The sequence below is a fragment of the Aplysia californica genome, unplaced genomic scaffold, assembly GCF_000002075.1.
Source record: "Aplysia californica isolate F4 #8 unplaced genomic scaffold, AplCal3.0 scaffold00763, whole genome shotgun sequence".
Classification (NCBI taxonomy): domain Eukaryota; kingdom Metazoa; phylum Mollusca; class Gastropoda; order Aplysiida; family Aplysiidae; genus Aplysia; species Aplysia californica.
Window position 1 is genome coordinate 176,582 of NW_004798033.1, and position 17,079 is coordinate 193,660.

At 39.8% G+C, this 17,079-nt stretch overlaps 1 protein-coding gene across 5 annotated transcripts in view; it reads left to right on the top strand.

Moving 5' to 3' along the window:
- The window catches only part of LOC101860369 (sodium/bile acid cotransporter 7-B), a 23,208-nt gene that overhangs the window by 2,861 nt on the left and 3,268 nt on the right, over positions 1-17,079 (top strand). For 2 of the 5 annotated variants that reach the window (XM_005109301.3, XM_013088562.2), the window contains exons 2-10: positions 935-1,017; positions 1,363-1,499; positions 3,171-3,246; positions 4,779-4,817; positions 5,960-5,995; positions 6,432-6,583; positions 11,784-11,884; positions 14,048-14,173; positions 14,581-14,734. In XM_005109301.3, coding sequence (XP_005109358.1) covers positions 935-1,017; positions 1,363-1,499; positions 3,171-3,246; positions 4,779-4,817; positions 5,960-5,995; positions 6,432-6,583; positions 11,784-11,884; positions 14,048-14,173; positions 14,581-14,734 — 904 coding nt within the window. Of the gene's footprint in view, positions 1-934; positions 1,018-1,362; positions 1,500-3,170; positions 3,247-4,778; positions 4,818-5,959; positions 5,996-6,431; positions 6,584-11,783; positions 11,885-13,257; positions 13,381-14,047; positions 14,174-14,580; positions 14,735-17,079 lie in introns of all 5 variants that reach the window. The other 3 variants (XM_005109302.3, XM_035972619.1, XM_035972620.1) reach the window with 3 other exon arrangements.

Sequence of the window (17,079 nt, forward strand, 5' to 3'; positions counted from 1 at the left end):
AGTTTACGACACACTTTCCCCCAGTGACACAGTTACCTGTGCGCCCATTAGACCTTTGTTCGGTGTTCTACTTTCCTCAACTACACGACCCAATCTAGCTCATAGACGGTATACGTTTGGAGTGATGTGCGTGTGTGTGTGTGTGTGCCGCTGAGATTTAACAGTTATTAATTATATCAAACCACTTTTGAAGCAACTTTTTCTTCAGATGAAAATTAATTAGAGAAATTTCAAGGTGACACGGTTTCGTCCCCACCTCCCAGAAGAATTTTACGTAGAACAAAGAGATGGAAGACAAAGGTGACCCTTCTCGTTTGAATTGTTCTCAAAATGCGTGGCTCATCGTTGAAAAATCATCACTGTTTTCTTCTTATTGCTTGCTATTTGGCGTGGTAAAGAAGTGGAAGAAACCTTAGCCCGATCCAAATTTTGGTCCACCCTCCGCCACTGAGCTCTGCTTTCTATTTCATTAAGTTAAACACACACCTTCCTCAGGCTCAGATGGACCTTCCCCAAGATAGGTCCTCACACTGGTTCAGTAAGGCAGTAAGGTCGTCGGGGGGGGGGGGTGTGATTGGTTTTGAAATGGAGCTGTTGAATGGAATGGTTTATCAACAAATCGCGATCAGTTGCTAGTTTGAGATATTGAAAGTTTGTTGTGTTAGGAGGAAGGATACTTCACAAACAAGAATAGTTAGCCTACAGCAAAAGGTAACATGTTATATTCATACACATACATGGAGCTTCCAAAATTAATACATGCTGCTGAGTCGTTTAATATAATTACTGCTTACTGTTTTTGTGTGTTTTTGCAAATTACTGCAACAATTTTTTCACTATCAAAATATGAGTGTCTGGGTGGAACTATGCTGTCTTTTATATTTTTTCTTGTTACTTTGGTTATAATGATTTTTATAAGATTTTATTTTTGCAGGTATTCTGAAACCAGAAATTACTGTCAAGTATATTGCGGTCTCCGTCATCTTCCTCAACAGTGGACTGACTTTACCTACTGAGGTACTTTGACGAGGAATAAAAATTGGGTTTTTTTGCAAGTTCGCCGCCAATTATTTTATTGCTATTATATGAATAAACAGTAGCCTATAAGAAATACTTTATTGGGGCCATAATATGACAGCCATTTTTGCTTAAATACTATTGCATCAGCATAATGTAACTCTGTGTTGAAAGTAAAGTAGGTACACTTGTTGAAAAAAGCTTTATGATAATATAAATATGCAGTTTGTGCAAAGTACATAGACTCTTACACTTATCTGTGTGATGTTGTTGCTATGAAATTTCTATTGTTCATTCTTCAAAGATGTTTAAAGATGTTGCCTTTTATTACGATACCTTCCTCAGGAACTCAAAACTGCGATTTTCCAATGGCAGCTTCATTTGCTCGTCCAAGGCTTTACTTTTGTCGTATTTCCACTGATCGTGTATGGCCTTGTATCAGTTCTTCAATACACATTCCTTCATCCAGCCTTGCTGGAGGGGTGAGTACTGCAATGTGTGTTGGGTGTAGCTGAAGGTTGTTTCTGGTAAGTTCGACTTCTTGTCTCTCCCACTTGTTTCTGTCTGTCTGTATTCCTTCTTTATTGTGTCGATGTGCTTCTCTTTACTCAAACTCTTAACTGTCTGTGCTGTAGCTGCAATGTTCCCTTTGTGGGGAAATGTCAAGAGTTCAAATCCCTTTTCATCATCATCATTGCCTTTCTCACCCTGGATCAGGATATAAGCCACGAACGAACACTTTCAACCTTTCCCTATCCTCGGCTAGTCGCTTGATGTCACTCCTTGTCTTCCCATTTTTCTGTACATCCATTTCTGTGACTCTTCTCCAGGTTCCTCGTGGTCTTCCCCTTGATCTTTTACCCTGTGGGTTCCAATCAAACACTTTCCTTGTAGTGCAGCTGCTTGATTTCCTGAAAGTGTGTCCGACCCATCACCAACGCCTTCTTCCCACCTCATCTCTGACTGGGATCTGTCTTATTCTTCTTAATACTTCCTCGTTGGTAATCCTGTCTGTCCATCTGATCGTCAGGAGCTTCCTCAGACACTTGTTTAAGGAAACCTGGATCCTCTTTATGCACGTCTGAGGTGCATTCCACGTCTCACATCCATACAACAAGACTAACTTCACATTTGAGTTGAAAATTCTCAGCTTTGTCCCTAGTGAAATGTCCCTGGTCCTACAAATCCTGTTCAAAGAAATAAATAGAGTTTGTGACTTTCCAATACGGGACTTTATTTCAGTGCCTGTTCCTCCCTGTCTATTATACTCCTAAGATAGCAGAAGGATTCAGCGTCTTCTAATGCATTTCTCTCTACTGTGACCTGCTCCTTTCGTAGCGCATCTATCCTTAGGACTTTTGACTTTCCGGGGTGGATTCTCAATCCAACAGACTCTGATAGGCTATTATAAATTGTTTTCTTTGCTTGCATCTGTTCCTGAGTGTGTGACAGAAGCGCCAAGTCATCTGCAAAGTCCAGGTCATCCAACTGTGTCCATGGGGTCCACTGTATGCCATTTCTTGATGTCAAAGGTCTCGGCGAGCTGGTCATCATGTATAACCCTGCAACTTGTCCCTTCGTACATGCTCCCAATGAAGTTAACAAACTTCTGGGGGATTCCGTGATGTCTCAGTATCTTCCACAGTGTTGCTCGGTCTATGCTGTCAAAGGCCTTGTCATAGTCAAGAAAGTTGACATTCAACTGGGAGTTCCACTCCATCAAATTCTTTTTGGGGCAGATTATTTATCCTTTTATAGGACCCTGATAGCTGTTGCCATGGATTATATAACTCATAAGGGTTCTTCAGATTTGCTCTTGGGTCACCATGTATGTTTATTATTTTTTTAATGTAATTTGAATGGTAGGTGCTTGGAGGGCTACTGTGTTCGGTCATACTTCTCTACTATCCCCCAAGCCTTATTTTTTTCCTCTGTGTCTATTTTGCTTTTTTCCTGCAGTAAATAACCATTATTGTCTTGATGTGCATCTCTTTACTGAAAGTCAAAAGTAATATTCCAAAAATAACAGATTTATTTATCTACAAGCCATGAGGAGGCATTGCTTTTGCTACTTTTTTGTAAGGTAAAGTCACTCACATTTTTATTATTTTTTATGTAATTTAAATAATGTAAAATCACACTGTATTCAACAGAATGACAATTCTGAGCACGATGCCTCCCCCTGTGTCTTCAGCCATCATTCTGACGAAGTCTGTGGGTGGCAATGAGGTAGGGTGTTTTCCTAGGAGTACAAAATTTGACGTTAAACTTAAAGTAGTGAAAGCCATTCATGTGACTTTTTCAATCATTCTAATGTGTACATTATGATTGATACGTAAAAAGATATTTCTTTGTCTAAAATGAAATAAATTATGGTATTTTTGTTCAGTGTGTGTTTAATTGTCTTATCACAAGTTAAGTGGTGACCTGTAAGTCATTTTATTGTGCCCAATTTAGGTCGTACTGGTACATCTCTACTATCCCTCTTTTTTTTCTTTTTGTCTGTCTTGCTTTTCCATGCAGTAAATGACCTATTGTGTATCAGATTCTTCATAAAGGGATCGGAGATGACTAGTGAGAGATATTTCATTCGTCAGCTGGCCCCTCTTCGCATCATGTTATTTACACGAGATCGGTGACGCAGTGCCTCAAAGCTGTGTCACGCCGTACATTTCATAGTCTGTTCCTCTCAACAAAGTCACTTCCCCTTGTTATTTTCTATAGTTAATACAGGGGACCGAGAGAGGAGCGAGGGGCCATCTCAGTCAATACGTCGGAAGTAGTGGTATGTGGTGAAGTTGATAAATAAATGGACGCATATTAATAAATTCATCAAATTTATGCTCCAAGGAAAGAAGAAGAGGAGGAGGCAGAGAAGAAAAAGGAGAAGGAAGAAGAAGAAGGAGAAGAAGAAGGAGAAGAGGAGGGGGAGAAGAAGAAGTAGAAGAAAATGAAGAAGAACATGAATAAAAACAAGAACAAGAAGAAAATGATGAAGAAAAAGGAGTAGAAGTAGAAGAATAGAAAAGATCTGGCGTATTGTGCGCTCTAATGCAATGAGATGAGGCCAGGAATAAGGAGAGGGGACGTGACCGAGACTGGCCAATAATTATGCTGACCGAGAGGAAACAGGCGGTACGGCATGTTTTGAATTTTTCATCAAAATCTTGACCAGAATTACTTGAATGATCTGACTCCATTTTTCATGTGTGGATGTGGGTATGACATGGCGGTAAAGAAAGAGAAATGGTGTTAAAAACCCATTCTGACAAACCCCCTTGCTTAATTTACCATGAAAGCAATAAGGTGACTCATCGGTTGTGTGGAACAGACTATTAGATGTATGGCGTGAAACTTTCACCGGATGCCTGACCCCAATCTCTCCTGAATCGAGGAGTGATGCATCTCTACTTTTTTTGTCTCTGAAGGGATAAAACATCCTTTTCTTGATAGATTCATGTAGGTAGGTTTTATAAACTTGACTTGAAGTCTTCATCTCTACCTTTGACCCCCACCCATGTGAATTCTGCAGATGAGGGGACAGAGGGGTCAATGGGGCCACTTTTATGTCGTACTTCTCTATTATTCGTCTTTTGTTTTTATCTGTCTTGCTTTTTTCCCTGCCCTAAATGACTGTTTTAACTTCATTGTTGTATTTTCTGAAGCTAAACCCGTAGAAGTTTCAGATTTTCTGTCTATCCTACAAGTTCCCCCGTCATTCACAAACAAATTTCACTGCCATTTTTTTTTCTAACATCTAGGCTGCCGCTGTCTTCAATTCTGCATTTGGGAGTATGTTGGTGAGTCTTCTCCTAGACATTGTGAGGATAAGACTTTCAATTGTTCATGTATTTTACAATTTAACGCTGCAGCTAAAACAATGTCTGTGTGTCTACTTTTCAGTATGTCCCGTGACTCTACAGTTAAGCAAATGACTCATTATTTGATCATTTTTAGACCCCAATTGATTGCCTACTGAGTTTGGTCGATCGTCTTTAAACATCAGTTAATCATCTATAGAGTCAACTGATCGTATATATATAAACATCAATTGACCATCAACAGACATTCGATTGATCTTCTGTAGACTTTAGTTTAGACGTCAGCTGAGTGTCTATAGACATCGCCTAACGATTCATAGACATTTGTAGACATCAGTTGAGCATCTGTAGACATCTATAGATATCAGTTGAGCCTTTATAGACATTAGTTGATCATGTGTGGACATCTGGTGAGCGTCTGTAGACATATGTGTCATGACACAGTGGAATCAGGCACTTGTCAATTTTTAGGCGTGTGAAGGTATCGTTATCATCTGAAAACTTGTTCATTTGTTTTGCTTTCGGTGAAAAAAATTCACATCTATCTTGAATAGAAGTCAAGATATTTGCAATTGAAGGAGGTGATATCGCCTGGTTTCAGTGGTGAAATCAGCGAGAAAATGTCCGCCAGAGTATGGTAACTCCAATTACTAAAGAGTCCTTGAAAACTGAAGTGACATATTTTGTGCCTTTAATCAAGGTTTTTTTAAAGTAAAATTCACATAGAAATATGTTTTTGTATGGGCAGAAAAGGGTTTGAACCCCCCCCCCCCCAAAAAAAAAAACCCCAAAAAACCCCCCCATAAAAATTGCCTGACTGGCGGAAAAATGCTTGTTTCTTCGATTTCGTTAATTTGACACGTGCCTGATTTCACCACGATGCCTCACATATAGAGACATTAGTTAATCATTTATAGACGTCTGTTAATCATCTATGGACATCAGTTATTCATCTATAGACATCAGTTAATCATCTATAGACCTATCTTTAGACATCAGTTGATCATCTTTAGACATCAAAATGTTTTCTTTTCTTACAAAAGTTGTATGTTATTTTATATATATGGCTTTATGTGTGCTTTATTTCACTATTTGTTCAGCATTGCTTTGTCTTTCCCCAGGGGATCTTTGTCACTCCGTCTCTCATTCTGTTATTGGTAGGTTTCTCATCATTTCTACTCATACATTAGTTCCTCTGTCATTTTTGAATGATTAAGTTTCAGTTCAGTTGATTTTCTTATGTTGTATTTCAAACCTGTCTTCATTAATTTATTTAATTTTAGATCTTTTGTTGCATTGTTTGTAAAAATTTGTGTGCTATGCTATGTGATAATTGTTCTGTAACATAATTGCTTAGGGCTGTCAAACTTGGTTGTTTGCAGAATTCAGCAATAGATAGGCAAAGTCAGAAGCTGTGGGCGTACAGTACATTTTTGTCTCATGTTTATTTCTGATGAATGAATGATTATCGGTATAAGATGGCAATTTATACTGAGTGCTTCTTGGAAAGCTGAGAATGTATCATAATGTGACAGGGTCTGTTGGGGTAATAATTTGTTACTGTAAAGAGCATAGACCCTATTTTCTCTCCAGCTGGGCTCCTCCAATGTGCAAGTTCCTACACAAAAAATTTTCCAGCAGCTCTTCACCACGGTAGTTCTCCCCCTTATCATCGGCCAGATCATCCGCAACTCTCAATACCGCTGGCTCCAGAGGCAGAGGATTCCGTTCAGGACCATTGGACAGTAAGGGATGAATTCTTGGGGCGGGTAGTTAGAGGATGCAACTGGAAGATTGGTGTACTTCTTTTCTTTTTCTCTGTTCTTTCAGTTTGTCTATGTTATTCTTGTGGGTGGATGGGAGGGTGCCTCTGGTAAGACCTACTTTTTTTCTTTCTCTCTGTTATTTATGTAGCAAGGCCCACGCAGCGCCGATGAGTATGACCGAAATCGGGGACTCCAGTATAGGCGCTGGGGGCTTGTTTTACCGGACCCATTTTCTCACGGTGCCCTATTTTCATTCACTCGTACGGGCTTGTTTCTCAATGGATGAAAGCGAAACTTAGCAGCCAATGAGAAAAGAGGTCAAACTAGTCACATGCGAAAAAGAAAACGCGTAGGTTACTTGGTTATGGTACTGTTCGTGTCCAAAGTTTGAGCACTCGGCTACGCCAGATTTGGTGGAATTTTGGATTTCTTTTTCACAACCTTGGTTGACAACCTTTCTTTTTTATTGTCTTCAAATTTTATTAATGTACGTTGCAGACTTTTTGCGTACCATTGCAAAACACCACCCAAACTCGACTGCATTCGGGCATTCTGCTGAGTAGGTTGGGCTAGCCTGCGTCGAGTGGAAAATTCTATGACGTCATAAAGAAACTGGTCGGGGAAAGTCTACTGCGCGGGAGAGACGGGGAAACCATGTTCACCAGTTCGGCTTTCCAAAAGCTAAAAATCACTTTTTAGGCTTTATCTTTATGCCTGCATGAAATTTATTTGCTTTGGATATGATAAAAAGACTTTCTGCATAAAAAAAAATCGGGGAGGAGAGATCACATTCGTGCGTTATCGATCGATGTGGACTGTTCTCTCGATCCTGTTATTCCCCCGACCTAGATCTACATGGACTAGTCAGTTTCGTGCCAAGGAACAGGAACTATAATACTACATAGTTATAGTAGCTTACAAAAATTCATAGTATGGCTTTCTCGTTAGCAAGGAACAAGATTAAATCTAAAAAGTTGGTGACTGAGGGGTCTTTTTTATGTATGATTACTGGTATTTTCTACCAATTTTGTGCCGGTACGGAGATGGGTAAACTTCTGCAAGAAAAGGCGTTGTGGACACCGAGCTGGAGCCACAACCACGTTCTTTGGGGGGGGGGGGGCATCTGGTGTATTGCAAATGCTAAGGAGGTTCAAGCAAAATTTTTAAAATTCAAATAAACCCAACATTGTCAGTACACTTTCTCTTGTCTTCTGATCCATTTCAGATGTTCGTTTGCTTTCATTCTTTATCTGTTTTTGGTGCCTGTACACAGAGCACACCTGGTATGTTATGTTGTACAATTATACACCAAATTATTGCAAGAAAAGTTAATGGGTATCCCATTTTAGTAACATACCCAGGGTACCTTTTCAATATTTTCGCTCACAGTGATAAAACAGCCTTTCATACAAAAAAAATAACAGCAGATTTGGAATCTGCAGGAAAAAATACAAAAGATAGCCAAGTTTCGTAGATATATTTTAAAAAATAAGAAAGTTGCAGGAGTTTGAATGTTGGCCGCAAGTCCTTGGCCTAACATTTCTATGAATTTTTTTACACATTTCCCCTGATATTTTAAAAACTACTGCAGATACATCAAATATCTTTATAGATATAGGTTCTGCAGGAAAAACTACAATAGGCTGCCAAGTTTCATTCATGTATTCCGTTTAATACGGAAGTTTTGATAAAAAATGCCTCAAAACACCCAAAAATGTGGACCGTGTTTTGGGATATTTTCCTTATATGAGAGTCACCCAAAAAAAAAATCATTAAAAAAATCATAACTTTTTTATTTATGAACGAATTGTCAAAATTCAAAAACTGTGTTACTCAGCAGAGATAAGGCTATAATATGCACATTGTTTTGTTGGCTTTAAAGCAGAAAAAAAAATGTTCATGGTTCTTGCTAATTTATGTCTATCTTCCTACTTTTTACCATCACTAAGTGGCCATTATGTATGGAGACTCCAAGAAGAGTTATTAAAAGTGTAAACATCTTTGGTAATGATGACAAGTATATACTTGAAAGCCTGGTGGAAGCCAGCAAGGGGATTTGTCAACTGTTGACCAGGACAACAAGAATTGGGACCTTGGATATAAAGAACATGAACGGTACAGGTAAATCATTTCAGGTAGCTGAAGACAAGAAAATATACAACATTAGTATTTTGGGGCTTAGTGAAACAAGTTGGAAACAATCAGGACAACTCAGATATTCTATGAGGGGGAGTTCTTCTTCAAAACATATGGCAGACAGCTCAGCATATACAAACGGGCACATACAATAACACATTCATGTTATTTGGATCAGCTCGAAAGCCATCGTTTCATGTGAAGGACATGGACCAAGACTTACCACAGCTTCATTCAGGGTCAGGAACGAAGGAATCAACATGTACATCATTCTGTGTTATGCTTCCACAAATGATACGGAGGAAGTAAGTACAGATGAATTTTATGACCAGCTTTGAAGTATTCTGGATCAGTATTCTGGACCCTGAAAAAGATGTCAGCAGCTTTATGGGAGGTATAAACGCCAACATTGGGAAAGACAATTTGATGATGTGACAAGAAAATATGGACTGGGAGAGAGTAATGTCAATTATTAAAGATTCAGGAACCTGTGTGCAATGAACAATGTGTTGATTGGGGGTATAGTTAACCCTCACAAGAAGATTCACAAGGCAGTGTGGATATCACCTGACCGTGCCACAGAGAACCAAATAGATCACATATATGTATATATGTGCCTCACAAAAAATTAAGAGAACGATGGAAGACGTCGGAGTGTATAGATGGCAGATGCAGTGTCAGATCATCACCCTGTCCTTTGGGAAATTTAGTCCAAAATTTTAAGGAAAAAAACAGCAATAAATGGCCACAAAGAATAAAAGACTAAAATTCTTCTCCACCTTTTGACCATCCATGAACAGTTTAATTTGGTTTGGAAAAACAGATTTCACGTACTGTCAGAATTTCTGGAATAGGAGTACGTAGCCATAGAGGAACATTGGACAACCATCAGGGACATTAACAAGATGCAGAGAAGAGCTTGGACAAAAAGGAACATCAGAATAAGGTATGAGTTTCAAAAGAGTCGCTTGGTAAAGTACTAACCAGGAGAGCTAAGGAAGAAACACTGAGTGTATGTAAGACAAGAGTCGCTAAGGCAGTTGCTCAGGAAGAACATAAGCGAGCAAGCAGAGAGATCAAGAAAAGAATGAGAGATGACCAACATAAATTTACAGAAGGTCCAGCTGAAACAACAGAAGAAGCAGTGTTACATTGCAACATGAAGCAATGAGAAAACTTCGGGGGAAATATACCAGGCCAGTAGCTCCAGTTCAAGACAAACACAGAAAAGAAAGAAGGTTAATGGGACAAGCTGAACAACTCAATAGATGGGCCCAGCGTTTTCAAGAGCTTTTTAACAGACCAGCCCCAGAACAACCACCAGATATACCTCCAAAAGTTGTTGACTGGAACATCTTTATTGATCCTCTAACTAATCAGGCCGAAGGGCTAGAACCCAGATGGCCGCTGGATCGGAAAAGTTAAAGTAAAGTAAAGTATCCACTAACAAAAGAACAAGTCGAATAGGCATTTTCTCAGCTCCGAAATGGAAAAGCGTCATGACCTGACTACATCACTGCAGATGCACTAAAAACAAATAAAGGGACGACAGCTGACATCCTCCATCCACTTTTTGAAAAGTTCTGGGATAAAGAAGATTTCTAAAGGGCTGGAAAGAACGACACCTCATCCAACTCCCCAAGAAAGCTGGCGTCAGTAACTGTAAAAGCTACCGAGGGATAACTTTATCATCCATCTCAGGTAAAGTATTCAACAGAATTATTCCAGAGTGTGTGTAAAAGAATTTAGACCCACATTTAAGAAACGACCAAATAGGATTCAGAAAGAACAGATCCTGTTTAGAACGAATTGCATCACTTGGGATCACAGCGGTTCAGTTACTGGAATGGAACTCGTAATTTCTAATCAACTTTGTGAAGTATGAGAAAGTTTTCAGCAGCATCCATCATGACACCTTATGGAAAATTTTCAGACTTGGCGTCCCACAAAAACCTGTTGGGCTAATCCAGGAATACCGCAGGGATACAAACTGCAGAGTCATCCACAAAGGTCAGTTCACCAACGGCTTCCAGATACACACTGGAGGTAAACAAGGATCTATACTGTCTCTTTTTGTCTTGCTGCTTGCCATCAGGTGGATCAGGAAAACAAACGCAGAACACGGAAAGACAGAATCCAGTGAAAATTACAGACACAACTTGAAGACCCGAACTTTGCAGATGATCTTGTTCTACTTTCACAATGTCGCCACCAAATGAAGGAGAAAATAAAAGATCTTGTAAATATCTCACAGATGACACGCCTAAAGTCATCTCTGGTAAGCTTGGAATAAGAATGGGCGTGCCCTTGATCCGCTGTCAGCGGCTTGGCTAAATTCCTTGACGGAGAGATGTCAGCAACAGCGGAAAATAGGTCACTCTTGCCGGGAGTTCTTTCATATGATGAAAAACTATACAAATAGATTCCTTTCTTAAAATTTAATGACCGATTTAGTGATGCGGCTCTCAGGTTTCGTACCAAAAGACGAAGAGGTTGATTTCTCCGATTACTTGGGTTGCATTATAAACAATGCTGAAGGAACAGGTTCAGATAAAAAGACAAGAGTACACAAGGCTAGAGGTGCTTTCACACAACTAAAAAACATATGGATGTCAAGAATTATAGGAACAAAAACCAGGACAAGGTTTTCCAACACTTGTGTCAAAAATGTACAACTCTATGGATCTGAAACATAGAAACTTACTAAGCAAACTTCTAAAAAGCAACAGGCAAAATCAATGGCTACTTCAGATGAATACTAAAAGTCCATTGGCCTAGCGTCATAAGAAATGAACAACTATGGAAGCTATCAATTCAACCAAAGATAGATTTAGAAATCAGAAAGAGAAAATGGAAGGGAATTGGACACACCTTGAGAAAACCTGGGAAGTAGAAAGGGAGATCTTGTTGGTAGCCTATATTCCAGCAGGGACTGAGAAAGGCTGATGACAATTACGTGACTATTTTTGTGTCATTGTGCTTCTCTAAATGCTAACAAACTGGTTGTGAACTGAGGCGTCTTCGATCTCTCACTGTGTTTCAGCGTGCTCATCTTGTTCATCATCTACACGACATTCTGTGCCACCTTCTCCCGCACGGACATCCAGATGGACACTCTGTCTCTGCTCTCCACCATTGTGTTAAGTAAGGTTTTTTAAATTTTATTTTTGATTGTGTCATAGTTTCTTGGTGAACTCATTGTATGATTTGGGCTTCTCATTTATTGTATGTAAGTGTTTTTAATGCCCCAATCCACAAAATTTAGATCATGTAGAAGGTGGGCTTTGACCCTGCCTGTCAGAGCCAACCCAGGCTTAGAGGGATACAGCATCACAGCAGAAAGACTAATATACTTCGCAAAAATTTTCCCTGGCTGTGGATTTTAACTCGATTCTCCTGCGTACGATGGAGAAGCGCCTTACTGCTACTCCTCAAACTCCAGTTGTTTTTGTCTCTCGTGCGTATTTCATTCGTAGGATCATATAGGCCTATGCACTTTTTGCATTGTATTTATATCATTTTGGTTAGTGAAGGTGTTGACAATCTTTTGTTTTAGTTTCTTGATGTAGGCTATTATCATGTGAGGGAGAGAAGAGGGAAAAGGAGAAAAATGGGGTGGACTCTTTGTGAGTGTGAGGATATTCAAATCTACTGACTGTTTCCATAAAGTGAGAAATGTATAATAATGTGAGTTAAATTTATGTCCAATAAACCTTTAATAAAAATGGGATTGTCAACATCTATTAGAAAACTTACCATGACTTGTAAGGAAGTCACCAGCACACACACACATGTGACTTACTCAACTGGTACACTTCTCGCCCTTGTCTCACTGATGTTTGTGGTAAATGGTTCAGCTTCTTGCTGTTACTTGCCGAAGACCTGCCCTTCTGTTTTGCTAGTGTGCTGTGTATCCCTCTCAACCTGAGTTAGCCCAATCAGACAGGGTTGAAGCAGATTGCCTTTTACAAAATCTAAATCTTGTCCTTGAAAGCGTAAATAAATTGCAATGAGTCATAATCACTGGATATGACTCATTATCTGTGTAGGCCTACTTTTTCTCAGAGCACACTGACGTAACTTACATGCATACATTCTCTCCCTTTTCTGATTACCATCTGTGGTGGAGCATTTGGGCTCCTTGCTATTGCATGTGGAAGACATGAGTTCAATTCACAGGCAGTGAACTTATAATTTATCATTTTCAAGTATCTCACTCAGCCTGAGTTGGCCCTGACAGACAGGAGGTTTGAAGCATTCCTTCTCCTATATACAAAAAACTGGGAAGACATGGAATAACATTGAGAGGCTAGCCCAGGATAGGAAAAGGTGAAAAGTATTTGTTTGTAGCCTATTCCCTGATCCAGTGTGAGAAAGGCGAGCGACGATGATGATGATGACGACCTCCTAAATGCTCCAAATTGTGTCAATGGGAACGTAAGATCAAAATATTCTTAATTTACATTCTTTAGCCCCTTGTGTGGACATTCCCCCCTCCCCTCCCACCCCCTCCACAGTGTTATCTCTTCAAGTGGGGATCATGGCGCTCCTCTTGCTCTCCTCCCGCTTCCTCTTGAGCTACACAGCTGAAGACGCGGTCGCCATTATGTTTGTCGGCACTCATAAGAATCTAACTCTAGGTATCTTTCCTTGTTTGAGATGTTTTTTGCAAGTATTTTGTGAAAAATTTTATGAATTTGCAAACCCATGTGGCTGGTTGGTTAGGTTTATGACCTGTTTATATTGCTCACTTTATGGTTGGTTTTATTAGAAGTTTTTCCTGCTTTTTTACGACAAACCTCATGTGCTGGTCATTGAGATGTGTGACATGTTTATTTTGCCTATGTTTATTGTGGTTGGTCTGATTTCATGAATTTCTTCAGGGTTTTTTTATTTTATCTTTGTATAACAACACAATCCTTTGCAATTTCCAGGACTAGTTTATATGTTGACTATGGTTTTTTTTTTAATGATTTCCTGTCTCTATGGGAGAAGGGACGACTGGTGTCTGTGGTGAAATGGTAAAGCCATTCACCCTGAATGCAAAAGATATGATAGTGCCCTGCAGGGCTATGATGTGGGCGACTCTGGTTTGAATTTCCAATGAACTTCCCAGTTCTTGAACTTTGATTGTTTTGCGGAGTTTGGAGTTTTCAGGACTCTCTGCCGACTTAATTGCTCAGTCTTGTTGACAGTGGATAATAAATCTGAAAGTTCTCTTTAATTAAACTTCCAATGTTGAAAGAGGGGTAAAATGCAAACTGTTACTACATTAAACTAATTTTTGTTTTTTTCTTTTGTTTGCAGTTTTTTGCCTGCAGTTGAGCTTCATGTGTTTCCTCCTGTTGTTTAGTTCTCATTCCATGTTCAGTTTCACGTCCAATGACTCGGTGACCATTACATACTGTGGGACGCACAAGTCTCTCACTTTGGGTAAGTGACCACATTGACTATTACAAACTGGGATGCGCAAGACTGACAACAGGAAGGAATGGCGTACCGTGCCTTGATCACCTATTATATCTGTTTTAGATGTGACACCAGTTAAAGAAGAAGAAATTATTTCTTTTCGTCTGTCTTGCTTTTTCCATGCCCATATTTTGTCAATTTGCTTCTTTACTCAAACATACAAACAAATGTTTCTGTTTGTTTGTCTTTCATACTTTCTTTCTTGTACTTAGTCAAGTTAATGTTGTTATAGTGTTGACAAACAAACACACTTCTCCTTTCATTCCACCTCTCAGTATTTTTATTGAGTGTCCCAAACTGTGAGAATCCTCTGCCCTCAATTGTGTCAGTGGAGGTGTAAACCACTACAAGAAACAAACTTTTCCTTCCAGGTATCCCGGTGATTGAGATCATCTTCGAGGGCGACCCCAATATCAGCTTCCTGTCTGTGCCCCTGTTGGTGTACAACCCCATGCAGATAGTCCTGGGTGGGATGTCCATTTCACTGTTCAGGCAGTGGCTCATAGACCAGAAGACCAAGCGACGGTCAGTTGCTTTTTATTTCTTATGGTGGGCAGTAAAGTTTTTAAAAACCCTCCACTCGAGCATATATTGTTTTATGATTATGACAAAGAAATTTGAGTTTTTAAGTACACAGATGATCATTGACACACTCAGTCATTTTGTTTTGAGTGTGAATAAAAGAGAAGCACATTGTTACATAGTTATGATCATTTAGTGCTGGGATAGAGTAAAACAAAGAGTGGGAGAGAGACATACGAGATCTGTCTGAGAATAAAGTTTCCCTCCTCCATAAAATCCAAAGTACACAACCAACAGCCGCTAAATTTTGTGACGTCATGACATCATGTCTAAAAGATCTCAACGCCAAATTGCAAGGGCATTGGTGCACGGTCATAGAGCTGTGACGTGTCAAGTGCTGTGTTCTTGTGCACTTTGTCCAAGGCAAATTCCAGGAAAATGGCTGAGCAAAACATTAGTGCAACCTACTCATGCTACGATGTCCGAGTTGTGATCAAATGTTCAACTCTTCTTGGCAAGTCTGCTGCTGAAACCCATGGTGATCTATACAAAGTAATAGGGAATAATGCCCCATCAATTCGAACAGTAAGGAAATGGATCAGGGAGGTTAAAGGTGGGAGGTCTTACATGAAAGATGAAGCGCACAAAGAAAATTCGGGCAGAGAAAAGTGATGCACCACGTTGGGTTTTTTTCTACATGAGTGACATCATACTGAGCTGGCTAGTCACACCTGGCGTAACTGTCAATGGTGACTACTACAGATTCGTCCTCAAAGACAAGCTGAGACTTGCAATCCAGACAAAAAGACCCGCTTTGCTTGAAGAAGGCGTCATCCTGCATCATGACAACACGCCTGTTCCCAAGTCCAGAGTTGTGAACGAGCTTTTTTAGGGCTACTCGTGGGAATTATTGGAACACCGGCCCTATTCGCCTGATCTCGCTCCATGCAACTTCCACCTCTGCAAGGTCGGCGATTTGAGGACGAGGACCAGACTCAAGAAGCTATGAGTAAAGCACTCAGGACCTTGGACAAATGATCACTGGCCACTGTCTTTGACTGCTGAGTACATCAAATGGAAAAGTGTCTTGAACTTGATGATTCCTATGTTGAATAGGTATTTGAAAAACTTTCTGTTGATACCAAATACAAGGTGATTTATAATTATATCTGAGGACAGCATGACAGGGAAACTTTATTCTGAGACAGACCTCGTAAACAACAGATGAAAAGAGAGAAAGCAGGACTAGTTTCTGTTCATAGAAGTTGAAGTAAAAAAACAACTTCTCTACAGCATGCATTGTGTCTTTACCATCAAGGAAATAGTATGAGCTGAGGTCTTTTTTAGTTGTTGCAATGTTTTATGCCCACATTGACACAATTTGGATTGTTTAGGAGACGGACTGCTTCAACCCTGCCACCTGTCATGGTCAACCCAGGCAGACAGGGATGTAGTGAAATTCCTTCCCATTTTGTCCTTACCACCAAGTACAGATGGGCACACATAACATGAGCACAGAAAACTCGAAATCACGGATAGCTCATACAATTTGCCATTGCCCAACTGATATCTCTTTGGTATTTTGTCTTACAATTAACCTGAATTATTTGGATATATCAAATACATTTGTCAATCCGCACGTGATTGAATTATCCATTCTCAACTGTAGTTTAATTTTCGGTGTAAAGAGAAGCACTGATTCACAATAACAGTCATTTTGTTGCTAGAAAAAGTAAAACAGAGAGAGACAGAAACAAGAGGGATTGAGGAAAGAAGTAGGACCTGCCAGTGATGCCCTCCACCAGTCTTCTATAACGACCTCATCGACTCATTGTTGGTCATTTAGGAGGTGGGTTGCTTTGATTCTGCCTGTCAGGGCCATCCGGAACGGGTGGGATACGGTACAGTGTCCCAACAGAGCAACTCGATTAAAATGAATTCCTCTTGTGGGAATAGCACTTACGTCTCCTGTGTGCAACGGCAAAGAGCCTTACCTTAATACCACAGAAACTGATAAAAACCACGGGTCTGGACTCGGCAAAAGGCTTTGAAAAACCTTTGAGTGTTACTGATAGACCCCCTTTTGACATGACCTATATATATATTTATGTCTTGTAATACACAAAACAGTACCATGAAGAGGAATTGTGCTAAAATTCGTGGTAGAAGAGGTATGCCTACTTTTTTAAATCATAAAATGCACTAAACAAAATGTTTGACTGTCATTCTGTACAAATAAGTACTGGTAATAGTAAGTTAAGATCTATAATGACATTTATGTTGTACGAAACCTTTTTATTGACATTTCCTTGCTGTTGTTTGGTGGGGGGTTTGGTGGGGAGGGGTGG